This window comes from Sparus aurata, chromosome 21 (assembly GCF_900880675.1).
Source record: "Sparus aurata chromosome 21, fSpaAur1.1, whole genome shotgun sequence".
NCBI classification, from domain to species: Eukaryota; Metazoa; Chordata; class Actinopteri; order Spariformes; family Sparidae; genus Sparus; species Sparus aurata.
Window position 1 is genome coordinate 34,903,656 of NC_044207.1, and position 15,105 is coordinate 34,918,760.

At 41.0% G+C, this 15,105-nt stretch overlaps 1 gene segment (V, D, J or C); it reads right to left on the minus strand.

Annotated features, from left to right (window-relative positions):
* Window positions 1-345: 345 nt before the first annotated feature.
* LOC115572855 (Ig kappa chain V region 3381-like) lies at window positions 346-836 on the minus strand. The segment is given in 2 exon segments: window positions 346-677; window positions 785-836. Coding segments are annotated over 2 exon segments (384 nt in total).
* Between the last annotated feature and the right edge of the window lie 14,269 nt (window positions 837-15,105).

The following is a 15,105-nucleotide window of genomic DNA, read 5'->3' on the forward strand; positions in this document are numbered from 1 at the left end:
CTGTTATGCTGCAGAAGTGTATTTCGAACTTTACGTGATCTGATGTTTTCAAAATGTTACTTCAAATCAGGTTCATGGTGTTTTAAAATATTTACAAGAATATATTTTAATGAATATAGTTAAAATACATGTGTTGCAGTATGTAGCTGAGGTCAAAGGTCACGACCACTTTGACACTTGTTTCAAATCACGTTCATTAGAGGTAAGAGTAAAGATAGTGGAGTGTGTGTGTGTGTGTGTGTGTGTGTGTGTGTGTCCTCAGTAAAGTGTATCAGTCTCTGCAGTAGCTTCCAGCTGCAGCCGTCAGTTCAGTCTGACTGAGGGAGGTTTTTGTATGACGGTTTTTCACTGTGTGAACACATTCTGACTGTTGATGATATGTGCACTCTGACAGTAGTAAACTGCTGCATCTTCAGTCTGAACTCCACTGATGGTCAGAGTGAAGGCAGAGTTTGATCCACTGCCTGTAAAACGACCTGGAATCCCTGATTGTCGAGTGCTAGCCCCGTAAATGAGAAGTTTAGGAGTTTCTCCATCTCTCTGTTGGTACCAGGCTAAAAGATGGTTGCTGCTATAAACATAAACATCCTGACTGGTCCTACAGTTGATGGTGACGGAGCCTCCCAGAGCAGAGCTCACTGCTCCAGGCTGAGTCACTGTGATCTGACCTCTGGACTCTGAGGACACAGAGACAAAAACATAAAGCAGCGTCATGGTTTTGTGGGCTTCATTTCAGAGGGACGGATGTTGATAGAGGAGAGGAGTTTGATTCTCTGGACTTTACCTGTGAAGCAGCAGCAGAGGAGAGTCCAGATGAGGACGCAGATCAAAGTCATGTTTTTGATGAGGAGGATTTCTGTGTCTTCTGTTGTCAGTCTGTCAGTCATCCAGTGTTCAACTCTCAGGACTATAAACTCTCCCAGAGCACTGGAGCATGGTGCTGCTGATGCAAAGTGGCTCTCTATGGAAATGCTTCAGTTATGTCAACCTGGACCCTCCCCATGAGTTTCGCAAATGCATCTAAGAATAAACCTACAGATGGGTTTTCAGAGAAACAGATGATTTATTTCTCAATAAATAACTTGCATTAGGATTCAGTACCAAATGAAATATTTCATTTCCTGTGTCCTTAGTTTGAACTGTAGCTGTCCACATCACATCATGTTGTGTCTTTTGCCAAACCATTTCCTGCACTACTGCCCAAATATCAGGTTCACAGTCTCCATCCTGATCCCTTCATGTTCACATCAATCCATCATTTCTTCTGGGTTCAGATTTTCCAAAGTGCCTCTCCATACTGAAGCATTGTCTTTATTGTACCAGTGTCTATCTGTGCCAGGAGAAGTGTTTTCCTGTAAACTCTTAAATAGCATCTACTCTTGATTTTCCTCATCTAGCATATGTGTAACAAGGAACTATTTGTGGGGAGTGTGTTATTCTTTACCTCAACTCAAAGAATGAGGGACATTGCTGTTATTCTATGACAGCAGCTGGGTCTCGATTTAGCTCAGGTAGACTGGTAACAGGCTTTTAGAGATGGGCCAGTACTCCTAAATTCCCCTATCCAATAAGGGTATTTGGTAATATGTAACACGAAACCTTTTTTTTAAAATCTACTCCCCTTTGCTTGGTAAGTTCTCGTACATCATGATGCATGTAAAAATCTGCCTGTTCTATGACTAGTTACACTACATGAATTAGGTCGGGCGACTAATCCAGGTCTACAATGTGTTGAACAGAATTCATCATATGTCCAATTAATTGATATTTAAGTGATTGCTGACCATTTGTCATTGCTGTCTGAGGCCTTTAAATCTCAAGAAGGGCATTTCTGCCCTCTAGATATTGATGGTGAAGTTATCCAAGTCACCCCTTACCATTCACTATTGCTGACTAAAACTTTCAAGTTAAGCATTTTAAAGTTTTGGTGACATGCTTTCTAGTATGTTGCATCTCATAGCAGATTATGGCATTTCTGTTCAAATATTCATGGCTTGTTTCATTACTTTTTTTTTTTTCTTTAAACATATGTTTATTGAACATTTTGTTAATTTACAATGAACAACACAGAACAAGAAGGCACATACAAGAAAACAACAACAGCAATAATAATAATGACAATGATAATGATGATGAAAATAAAATAATACATAAATAATTGGAAGAAGGGAAAAAAAACATAAATGCGTACATCCATATATACATATACATACACACAGGGCAGTTGCTAGGAATTCTGGGCCCCCTGAAAGAATATCGGTGTGGGCCCCTCTACCCCATTCATTGCCACCTTCAATTTTCTTGTTTTTCAGTATTCTTGATGGTGCCTGGTGTAATACACCCAATTTGTTTTCTTTTTTACGATTAACGACTTAACAAGTCAGAGTATGATTATGTAAATGATGTATTATTAGTTGTCTTATTCTCATTTCACTGATTTGCAACACGTTATTACACCTCTGATTGCAAATACATTTTCAATTAACCACTCAACAAATAGGTATGGTCACTAATAAACCAAAACAGCCAACCAGTGTGTACATCACTCACTCACCATCAAAGGCATCACTGGATAGCTGGGCTGAGCGTCTGCTGTGGGGTCAAACTCAGATGAAGCAGCTACTGCTGATTCTGGAGCAGCAGGGCATAAAGGTTTATTGTTCCATTATATATATTGTAAACATTATATGTTATTTTTAATGGAAAAACTGATGCAGAACTAACCTATTCTTGGACAAAATCTAAATGGGCTTCTTAGTACCATAGCTCTAGGTGGACAGCTTCACTTTCCCAGGCAAAAAATATTTTTAGACCATTCAAAAGTCGGTGTAAACTGTCCAGAATTCTAAATAGTCTTGTTTACTTTGTTGTTATCAGCTATTATGGTGTCTTTTATTTTATACTGCTATGAAAACAAACGAATCTTTGAACATTTAACTTTTTTGTATTTAGGCTATTCAAATGTCCCACTTATAACACATTTTACAAGACCACATTGAACACATCATGATAACGTAACTGACCTTCGTCAGATGCTCATAATTACTGAGTAGAACTTGAATGCGTCATAATACAATTCAATGCAGCCTCTGAATGGGCACATACTGGAGCACTGTTCGACAGTGATATGTGTGAAACACACAGTCACTGTAGTAGCCCCTAAATTAGTCACGCTCAGTTATAGCTACTCTAGGAACCGTTGCTCTACAATGAACTGGCGACTTGTCCAGAGTGTAGCGCGGCCAGATGACAGCTAACGTAGGCTCCAGCCTGCGCCCCGTCAAAGGTAATGTTACAGACATTAAATTAATGAACAAGTAGACTAATTGTTTCAGCCGCCCTCGGTAGTTTTACTCTCACCATTCTTAGAAAATAAGTTGTTGATGTCCTGGGCCCCTGCTCTGCTGCTCCTACTCCTGGCCTCCTTCTCAACTCTCTTCTGGTGTCCGGACTTGTGCTTTTTGGTGGGCATCCTAACCCTGCTGGAGTTCGCTCGCGCTCACTTAATTCCGATGAGGAAGAACCATGGGAAGAACGAACCGCGGTGTGGACCAAACCATTTTTTAAGAAGGGGCTAAGGGGGTTATTGAAATGATTAAAATTAGAATATTGTATGAATTGTGGCCAAGGGCGTAACCATGGTATAGATATTGGGGGGGTCCAAATGAGAGCCCTTCCCCCGAATTTTGTTTTTTAAAGTACATTTCCCACAATTCTGTGATATTTTATATATGAAAATTCGCACATTTAGAAGTTTTGAGGACAACATTGACCATTTGAATTCACATGTAAAGGAACATTCTGTGAAATTGCATGGATTCCTACAGAATCAATATAAAGCTTCTCTTTAAATTCCCATTAAGTGAAAATCAATGTTTTTATCTCAAAGGTTTTGCTCTATATCTCACGTAGATGCCAGTATCAGGCCCAATGTTACTAGTTTTATTTACTGCTGACATGTAAGCCTAGGTCAAAACTAATGTTATCATGCTGTTTAAGTTCTCATTCAGATTTCTCACCTGATCACCTGTATCTCCAGAGCATGTCCCTGTCTGGCCACTGCCTCCACCTGCCTCTCCCTCTCTCTGTGTCTCTGTGCTGCCTACATTGTGACCAGATACCATTATTTTACCAGAAGAACAATGGCTGAACTTGATGATCATTTTAATTTAATACATTGATTTTTCTGCTTGTGTTACTAGTTTATTTGCTTTAGCTAAATAGTAAGTGCATAAATAACAGTGTACAATGTACAGCAGTGTAGCCCCTTTCACACATGCACTGCTATCCTTATGTACCTGGATATTACTTGGAGGAGCTGTATGTGTAACAAATGAGAGCAGTATGTAGGATGTATGAGTTTATGTAGGAGATTTTCTCCATTGAAAATAAGTTTTTAAGCTCCAACAAACAGCTTTAAATTACGTAAATTAACACCTACATGGCATTAATGCAAGAATATGAATGTACTCCTGTCACATAACTCCACTTACATGACAATTTGACTTGAAAAAGAAGTCAATCTTCTGCTGCCTCTTCCTTTTTGGCATTCATAATCATGCTGAATAATATCAAAATCAGTGGATGTTTCTAGAAAACTATCTGTCAGTTACCATTAACTTTACCTGGCTTACCTGGCTTGGCCTAATCCATCTGGCTTGCTTAATATTAACTAGCTTCATTGGCTAGCTTAACATGCCACGAAGCAAGACAAAGTTATTTACAGACAAAATTCTACATCATTAACTAGTTAAACAACAGTTTCATACCTCCACTCTGTTCGCTGTCTGCAGCAGCGAGTGACGGCAGCTCCGCTAGCATGTTGTTGTTTACTTTCCCGGGCGGCCGGGACTAGTGGGTTTGATCAAATGGCTGTGATTGGCTTAATGGTTGTCAATCACTGTAACTTGACCAATGGGTTTTTCATGTATGGGGGAGCGACTCAGCTACTGAGGTGCGCTCCATTTCAGTATGCTATTACACCGCGAGGGCGAACAGTTTAATACCTTAGGATAGGCGCAACCAAGTTTACAATTGGGAGAGGGGGGTTCACACAATTGTGTTTTCCTTAAAAACGGAAATAAATTGAAAATAAATAAGAAATAACGAAACAGATCTTTTGACAGGGTTTATAAAAGAGTGCATATTTAACATATTTTTTTCTGTATATTGGGGGGGACAGATTGCCATTTTCTTAATATTGGGGGGGACACGACCCCCCCAAAGAATGCGTGGTTACGCCCATGCTTGTGGCTTTGTTTTAATTCATATTCATTCGTATGAATATATATTAGTTCAGTGTATGCATAACCCTTTTGTCATAGAGGCTACTGGGGGCTGTGTGTGGGTCCTATAGCGGGCTGTGGGCCCTTAGAATTGTCATCACCTTTCCCCCCTATACGACGGCGCTGCATACACATACACACATACATACATACATACTGACATACACATATACACACACACACATACATATACACATACACACATACACACATATACACACATACATACACACACACGGACATACATATATGTATGTAAAGGTCTAAATGTGTAAACTAAATCAAGATAAGGCAAGGCAAGGCAAGTTGATTTGTATAGCACAATTCAGACACAAGGCAACTCAAAGTGCTTTACAGGCACACACAAATTACATTAAAAGACATAAACATTTCATTTAAAAGACATTAAAAATTGCATTAAAAAAATAAAAAAAATAATAAAATAAAATAATAATACTAATAATAAAAATAAATAAAAATAGCATTTTAAGACCAGTAAAAACATTAAGAGACAAGCATCAAAACAGGTAGGCTAAAATAGAGAAGCTTTAGAAGAAACAAGACTGTAGAGTCAGAGTAATAATGCAGTTCAAAGACTTGAATTGCTTCAGTTAAAAGCAGTGGCAAAAAGAAATGTTTTAAGTCTTGATTTAAAAGAGGTGAGTGTTGGAGCAGACCTGCAATTTTCAGGGAGTTTGTTCCAAATATGTGGCGCATAGTAACTGAAAGCTGCTTCTCCATGTTTACTTCTGACTCTGGGGACTGAAAGCAGACCGGTACCTGACGATCTCAGAGGTCTGGATGGTTCATAACGCGGCAGCAGATCAGAAATGTATTTTGGCCCTAAACCATTCAATGCTTTATAAACCAACAACAGGTCTTTGAAATCTATTCTTTGATAGACAGGAAGCCAGTGTAAAGATCTAAGAACTGGAGTGATGTGATCTACTTTTTTGGTTCTTGTTAGGACTCGAGCAGCAGCGTTCTGAATCAGCTGCAACTGTCTGAAGGAGTTTTTAGGGAGTCCTGTAAGGACACCATTACAGTAGTCGAGTCTGCTGAAGATAAATGCGTGAACAAGTTTCTCCAAATCCTGCCGAGACATAAGCCCTCTTATCCTGGATATATTCTTAAGGTGATAGTAGGCTGACTTTGTAACTGTCTTAATATGGCTGCTGAAATTCATGTCTGAGTCCATAGTCACACCAAGGTTTCTGGCTTGGTCTGTAGTTTTCAACATTACAGACTGAAGCTGAGCAGAGACTTTAAGTCGTTCTTCCTTGGATCCAAAAACATTTATTTCAGTCTGATCTTTGTTTAACTGAAGAAAACTCTGACACATCCAATCATTGATTTGTTCAATGCATCTACTCAGGGTATGTATGGGATTATAGTCCCCTGGTGATATGGTTATGTAAATTTGTGTGTCACCTGCATAACTATGGTAGCAAATGTCATTGTTTTCCATTATTTGAGCAAGAGGGAGCATGTAAATGTTGAATAGTAGAGGCCCCAGAATGGAGCCCTGGGGTACTCCGCTTGTCATTTTCATCCGTTCAGATGTGTAGTCACCAATAGACACAAAGTAATCTCTCTCATTTAGATAAGATTTAAACCACTTTAGTGTTGTACCAGAGAGTCCAACCCAGATAAAATAAAAAGATAAATAAATCTTCAGTTCAGCTCATCATTCCAGCCATCTACTTCGATATCCTTTTTGTCAAGGAAATTACAGAAAACCGTCCAGACATTCCAAAACTTGTCAAGCTTATTTTTCGCGGTGTAGCTTATCCTTTCCAAAGCCAAGTAGAAAGACATCCCTGTTAACCATTGCAAAGTAGTACAAGGTTTATCCCTTTTCCATGAACAGGCTATACATCTTTTAGCTTCCAGAAAGCAGATATTGAATAAGGATTTTTCATTTTTGGAGGTCACAAAGTTGTCCGGGGAAAATATTCAGTAAACATAACTTTGGTACAAGAGGTACTTCTTTTTCAATGATTTGACTGGCCAGGTTCCACACTTTTTCCCAAAATGAGAGTATCAGAGGACATTCCCACATGCAATGTAATAAAGAACCTTTTTGTTGCTTACATTTAATGCAAGTATCTGGGATATTTAGATTAAAAAGGTGCAGCTTACTTGGGGTTATATACTGTCTGCTTATCCATTTGTATTGTAGTAATTTAGAGTTTATATTCACATTTTGAGTTTGAGCTGTTAAACAAGCTGTGGCCCATTCTTCTTCTGTTAGTTTTTCTTGCAAATCGGATCCCCATGATTGTAATATGTTTTGAGATGACTCTTTGGATTTACTTTAAAAAAAAAATTTAAAGAAAGGACACCTGCCCCTTAAAGTCTGAAAATCTCATCGAAGTGTCTTCAAGAGAAGATAGTCTGGGAAGTTTCAAACTATTACACTGCCTGGCCAGTACGAAGCTTCTCAACTGAAGATATTTAAAGAAGTGTTTTGAGGGTATTCCATACGTTGCCTTAAGTTCTTCGAAAGGCATGAAAGTATGCTATCTGCTCTTCCAGGCTGAAACTCATCATTTCCAAAGATAGGGGAAAACTGAGATAACTTTGAAGTCCCTCCCGAGTATTCCAGAGCACTGTGCCAAATCCTTATTGTTTTTTTGAGGAAGGGGTTTTTGGTCTGTTTGATTAATTTGTTTTTGTTGGCTGAATATATATACAAATTTAAAGTAATATTGATTGAGTGAGACTCTATTGAAACCCAGGCTGGAGGATGGTCCTTCACAAAAATAAAATATTCATGCTCTGATTTGAGCTGTCCAGTAATACCTAGGGATGGGTATCGTTTGCATTTTCATCGATTCCGATTCCTATTTCGATTCCTCATTTCGATTCCGATTCTTTTCGATTACCGATTCCGATACCAATATTAATTAGAAAGTAAATAAATATATCAAGAATAAAATGTTTTATTTGAAAATTGGACAAACAAACACTGTTGCCTCTAAACAATAAGTCAGTGTACAGTTCTATAGAAATGAGAACTGTTTTCTAACACAGATGTTGTGATTTAATGTGCCATACTGATGTTGGGCCTCGTGCCCTCATGCACATGTCTCAAACAAAGAGACCAAGAGAGGCCTGTAGTTGAAGCCAGAAGAAACTTCTAGGGCCTCACACGAGGAACTACCAAACAAAGAACAGGGGAAAAGGCCGACCAGGTGTGAAAAACGTGACCAGATTGACCTGCCCCCAAGACGTCACGGGTCCCTATTGGCTGTGAGCCCGGAAGCTCCGCCAGGATCACAATGATGTCACTCCCACATGAAAAGGTCACGCAGCCCTCCTGCTCTTTCTACTCAGGGAGCATCTGTTGTGAAGAGACTTCGGTTTTACGCAACTGCTGCCATAAGGGTACAACTCCGAGAAACGTTTTTCATTTTTCCTCGCTTGAGCAAATTTCAGTTTCCTCCTCGCTGGACAAGACAGAGACTGTTTTTGTTTCACTTTCATTTTTGTTCGGACATTCGTCATAATTGTTTTGGATCCCAAGAGGAACGCTGTACAGCCCAGCCGTTTCCTCACTGCCTGCAGAAGGAAGAAAAGAATCTAAAGAAGGAACTAAACCGTCCCTTCCATTGAGTCAACATATCGCTGTGGACAACCTGCCATCAGCTGTTAGGGCGCTAAAGCTGATTCCGCGCTCCCGAACGAGTTGGAGCTTCGGGTCAGACGGACCCCACGCTACCGCAACAAGCGGCATCCAAGTAAGAGGCTTTTGTTTGGGCAGAAACAGATAATATATAGCGTGCTTTTCTTTGTTGTGCTTTTATTTTATTGTGAAAGGACCGCCGAGTCCGATTTATGCGCTAACTGTGTTTGCTACGCTCGCTAGGAGCTCATTCAAGCTAATCCAGCCTGTACAGCCGCCGTGTGTGACCACAATACGTCGTATTCCGGCTCGATCAGTGGACGCCAAACGAACCTCGATTCACTTGCCGGCCACTGTTCGAGGGAGAGACGACCGCTGTGCACCACCATTTTCTTAGTTTCTTTGTCAAAACAGTATACTGCGCAGCCGCGGATGTCACGTACGCTCGTCATTCACACAGGTCCTTGCAGATCATAAAAACAGGTCCTTGCAGATGCTCACTCAGAGCGTGGGGAGAACTGCTAGGAATCGAAATAAAGAATCGAAATGTGCATTTTTAAATGATTCTCGAATCTTCGGGTTTCGGTTCCGGTTCCAAAATGGGAACCGGTTTTCGGTACCCATCCCTAGTAATACCACATAAGATCCGGAAGCTGTAATCCACCTCTATCATATGGTAGATATAACAATGTGAGCCTGAGCCTGGGACGCCTGTTGTTCCAAATGAAAGAGGAGAAGAGCTTTTCAAGTGACCGGAAAAAAGAAAGTGGGGGAGCAAGTGGGATAGACTGGAAAAGATACAAATACTCGGGTAAAATTGACATTTTCAAAACATTGATGCGCCCGATCATAGACATAGGTAATCTTGTCCACCTGTTTATGAGCTCTGTAACTCTATCTGTTAAGGGATTGTAGTTCATTGGGACAATTTTGTCAATGGTGGGAGTGATCTTCACACCCAAATACACAAAGCCTTTCAAAGAAACCAAAAAAGGAATATGAATTGGAGGGTTGAGTCTCTCATTTTCATTCATAATAATATTACTGATTTGATGCTATTTATTTTGTAACCTGCAAAGACCCCAAAAGTGTTTGTGAGAGAAAGTAAAGTAGGTATAGTCTGTTTCAAGTTAGAACAGGACAAAATTACATCATCTGCATATAGAGCCAAGCGATGTTTAATACCTCCTATCTTTATTCCATTCAGGTTGGTGTTTTCCCGAATCACCATAGCAAATGGCTCGATAGGAAGGGTAAATAGCAGGGGCGACAGCGGGCAACCCTGTCTTGTCTCCCGGTGCAGTTCAAAAGGTGATGAAAATAACCCATTTGTTAAAACTACAGCCTGTGGAGCAGCATAAAGTAGTTGTGAAAACTGTGCAAATCCAACCAAGAAATTTCCCCCCTAAACCAAACCTTTGCAGAGTCTCAAATAAATACAGCCACTCCACCCTGTCGAAGGCCTTCTCAGCATCCAATGACAGAATGGCAGTGTCTGTACAGCCAGATTTATTAAACACTATATTAAGTACTCTACGGATATTGTGAAAGCCCTGCCTTCCCTGCACAAAGCCATTCTGGTCAGAGTGGACTATTTCCGGCAAACTCAGTTCAAGCCGTCTTGCCAATACTTCACAAAGAATTTTGAGATCATTATTCAGCAGTGAAATTGGTCTGTAAGATCCACAGAGAGTGGGTGTCTTCCCTGGCTTCAACAACAAAGTAATTACTGCTGTATTGAGAGAAGGAGGAAGGGATCCGCTATCTAAGGACTCACGATACATCTTGAGCAAAGGTGGTATTAGTTTAGTTCTAAAGGTTTTATATATCTCGATGGGAATCCCATCCGGTCCAGGGGATTTTCCCCCGTTCATGCTACCTATAGCCGCAGACACTTTTTCAGCCTCTAGGTCAAGCTCTAGAGCAGCCTGAGAGTCTTCTTTAGGGGGACAAAGTCGAATAAATCAAAAAATTATTTTTGTTTTTGAAAAGCTGAGGACGAATAATCCGATTGTTATACATTTTCATAGATGCATGAAAAAGTCTTATTAATTTCTTTAGGGTTACTAGTTACCAAGCCTTCATCTGTTTGTATTATATTAATTGCTCTTTCAGTTTCCATTTGTTTAATACGCCAAGCTAGGAGCTTACTGGCTTTCTCACCCTGTTCGTAATAGGACTGCTTCAGTTTCATCAAGTTTTTAGTTGCCTTATTTGTAGATAAAACATTGTATTTAGCTCTTAGCTCATTAAGTTCCACAAATAAGTGTTGAGAAGGATTTGCAAAGTAGTTTGTTTCAGTATTCTTTATCTTTTTTTCCAGTTGTTCCATCTCCAATCTAAACTGCTTGTGTTTAAAGCTTGTGAAGCTTATCATCTGGCCCCTCAAAAAGGCCTTAAAAGCCTCCCATCGTATAGCAGCTGATGTTTGATTTGTATTATCTTCAAAATAATAATCAATTTGTGTTCCAATAAACTCTATAAATTTTGGATCCCTAAGCCAAAATGCCTAGAGGCGCCATCTTGGGGAGTAATTCAACGATTGGGGCATGTTCAGGATAAATGAAACCGAAGCATGATCTGAAATTATAATGCTATCGTACCAGGATCGTGAGACTGTTGATATCAAGGAGGCAGAAACCAAATAATAATCAATTCATGAGAATGTCTGACATGTACTAGAGTAACAAGAGAAAGTTAGTTGGTCAGGATGATTCTCTCTCCAGATGTCAATTAAATTAAATTCTTTAATATACTGTAGCAGCTCCTTTCTTGTCTGATTATGGGAAGCATCAATTCCAGTAGATCTATCCATTCCAGGCTGTAGAGCACAATTAAAGTCCCTACCCATGATAAAGTTGCCAGGTAAAGTAGCCAAGGACAAAAACATGTGTTTAAAAAAAGACGGATTATCTTCATTGGGCCCATATATATTAACCAGATTTAATCGAACTGAAAGATTTTCACACTGAATAATGAGATATTTGCCTAGTCGATCTTCATCCACACTAATAAGATGAAAAGGCACAGAATTGTGTATCAGTGAAAGTACCCCACGTGAGTGTGAACTGAAACAAGCTGAGAATACTCAACCAGGCCACCTCCTCCTCACTTTAATTACATCTTCAGAGGTCAAGTGCATCTCCTGGATAAAAACTATTTTAGCTTTTAACTGTTTGATCCTGCACATAACCTCTTTTAGCTTGACAAGTTTGTTTAAACCCCTTACATTCCAGGATGTAAACTGAAGTTCAGATGACATGTTGTAATGACAATGAAATTGGCTGTAAACTTGAAATGACTGAAAACTAAAGACAAAAGAAAATAAATAAATGAAGTGAAAATTATGTGCCTTAGAACACTATGAACATAACTGAGTGTACATCCCCAACTGAGATACACCCATCCCTCCCACAGTACAGACATCCAAACCATGGAGCCTAAACTGGTCCGCCTGCGTCCACAGCACAGCGAGGAACAGCAAGCCCAACAACCGTAGCAGAGCCCCGCATGAAATATCATTAATATGTGTAAAACTACGTTTATAGCAACCAAACAGCATTTTGCACGATTTAAACAGTGTTTAAATTGACTCCCTGTGAGGTCAGAGAGCATAGTTCCAGCCATACAATCAGGTCTCAGGTTGTCTCTTTTTCCGCGGATCTCAAGGTACAGTCCTTCAATCCATGCACAAAATCCTTCGCTGCTGCCGCGGTATCAAAGACATGCCGTCTCCCCTTAACAGTCACCAGGAGTTTAGCGGGATGAATTATCCCGTAACGCAGAGTCGGGATGGAGAGGAAAACCAGCTCCTTCTTCACCGAGTCGAAGACTTTCCTCCGTCTGACCAGATCAGCAGAAACGTCTGGGAAAAACATGACTCTCTGGTTGTCGTAGAGTATTTCCCCCTTGCTCCTGGCAGCCTTCATGACTCGAAACTTGTCCGCGTAGTTTAGGAACTTCATTATTACCACTCAGTGACGCACACCAGAGCGGCCCCCTGCCTCAGCATCATCTTCAGTAGCCGCTTTCATGGTGTTGGTCTGTGTTTTCAATGATGCAACATCATCTTGATTGGTGCTAATTCTTTCCTCTGCTTCAGTAACACGTACTGACACAGCCTTTAGATCACTCTGCATTCCCTCAATAGCACTGAGCAGGCTGTCAAACTTCAGTACGAATTCTCCTTTCATTGCGTTAATGGCGCTAAGAATTGGGCTCGAGCTAGCCGCCACATATGACTCTCCATTGCTAGCATTAGCATCTGCCATTCCTGGATCACCCGTAACTTCTGCTTTAGAAGATTTCTGAGTTTTTCCAGCTTGTTTCGGAGGCTTTAGGGCTGGTTCTTCTTGATTCCGATTCCACACAAATTGTGACAATTCACAGGTCCTACACTGGCTGTTTGGTTTGTTAATTCTCTGAGTTTTCACGAGAGCTCCGACATACGTGCGTTCAGCACAGCGCCATAACCAGAAGTCTCGCTTGTTTCATTCCTGCTTGGTTAGTGAGCCTGCCTGGGTGAAATAGTGCCTGTGTCTTGCCCTCTTATTTTTTGGAGGAATTATCAGCTGCTGCTCAGGACAGATGTTCATTTATTACAAAATCTCCCTGCAGAGTTGATGCACCAAAGACTTTTTGTTAAGACTTAATAGGACAATGTCATCTGTTAATCTGTTCAGTCTTCAGTCTGTGATAACCTATTATCTTTACTTAATTCACCTGTCTCTACTGATTGTAAGTATCTGAAATGTGATTTGATGTATGCACACATTTGTTTGATTATGAATGTAGGTGATAAAAGTGTGTGTGTGTGTGTGTGTGTGTGTGTGTCCTCAGTGAAGTGTATCAGTCTCTGCAGTAGCTTCCAGCTGCAGCAGTCAGTTCAGTTTCTGTTCAGTCTGACTGAGGGAGGTTTTTGTACGACGGTTTTTCACTGTGTGAACACAGCTTGACTGTTGATTTCATGATAACCCTGACAGTAGTAAACTGCTGCATCTTCAGCCTGAACTCCACTGATGGTCAGAGTGAAGGCAGAGTTTGATCCACTGCCAGTAAAACGACCTGGAATCCCTGATTGTCGAGTGCCAGCATCATAAATGAGAAGTTTAGGAGTCTCTCCATCTCTCTGTTGGTACCAGGCTAAACGGTGGTCACCATAATAATAAACATCCTGACTGGTCCTACAGTTGATGGTGACAGAGCCTCCCAGAGCAGAGCTCACTGCTCCAGGCTGAGTCACTGTGTATTGACCTCTGGACTCTGAGGACACAGAGACAAAAACATAAAGCAGCATCATGGTTTTGTGGGCTTCATTTCAGTGGGACGGATGTTGATAGAGGAGAGGAGTTTGATTCTCTGGACTTTACCTGTGAAGCAGCAGCAGAGGAGAGTCCAGATGAGGACGCAGATCAAAGTCATGTTTTTGATGAGAAGGATTTCTGTGTCTTCTGTTGTCATGAAGGACAGCTGTCAGTCATCCAGTGTTCAACTCTCAGGACTATAAACTCTCCCAGAGCACTGGAGCATGGTGCTGCTGATGCAAAGTGGCTCTCTATGGAAATGCTTCAGTTATGTCAACCTGGACCCTCCCCATGAGTTTTGTCTGATACATCCTTGAATGAACTTACAGATGGGTGGTATCCAGAGAAAAAATTCAAATCAAAGAGGTCAGGAACATCTCTCCGGGGAAACTCTCAGCTGATTCTTCATCCGGTTACACCCCACCTTTCCGAAACCCCGCTGTTCAGAACATAGATTTCAATTAATCGTGATGGCGGGTTTCCCTCTTTTTTCAAAGACCCTGCTATTCCGAAAAGGCTATTGGCGAAACCCCTCCATTCCGAAAGCCAACCACTCCGAACCATCCCTTACCTTAACCCACTTCAGAAATGTGCGAGTGCGGCTGGAAGTGGGGCTTTCAGCACCACGGCTAGCGGTCTTTAATTTCGGAATTGCTGAGTTTTGGTGAGAGGGTTGGAACAGCGGTGTGTTGGAGTGGGGGGTGTCGCAATGGAGGTGTGTCGGAATTGAAGGCTGTCTCCCTTCCTCTACCCTGTTGGAGTTGTAGACTTCCACCCGATGGAAATGACGAGTCTGACTGAAGGAGAGGTTGTAGGTGGGCATCGCCCGGGAAAGTGGGCGCCTCAGCGGTGAGGTCAGGGTGACAGAACTTGATGCAATCCTGCAGGA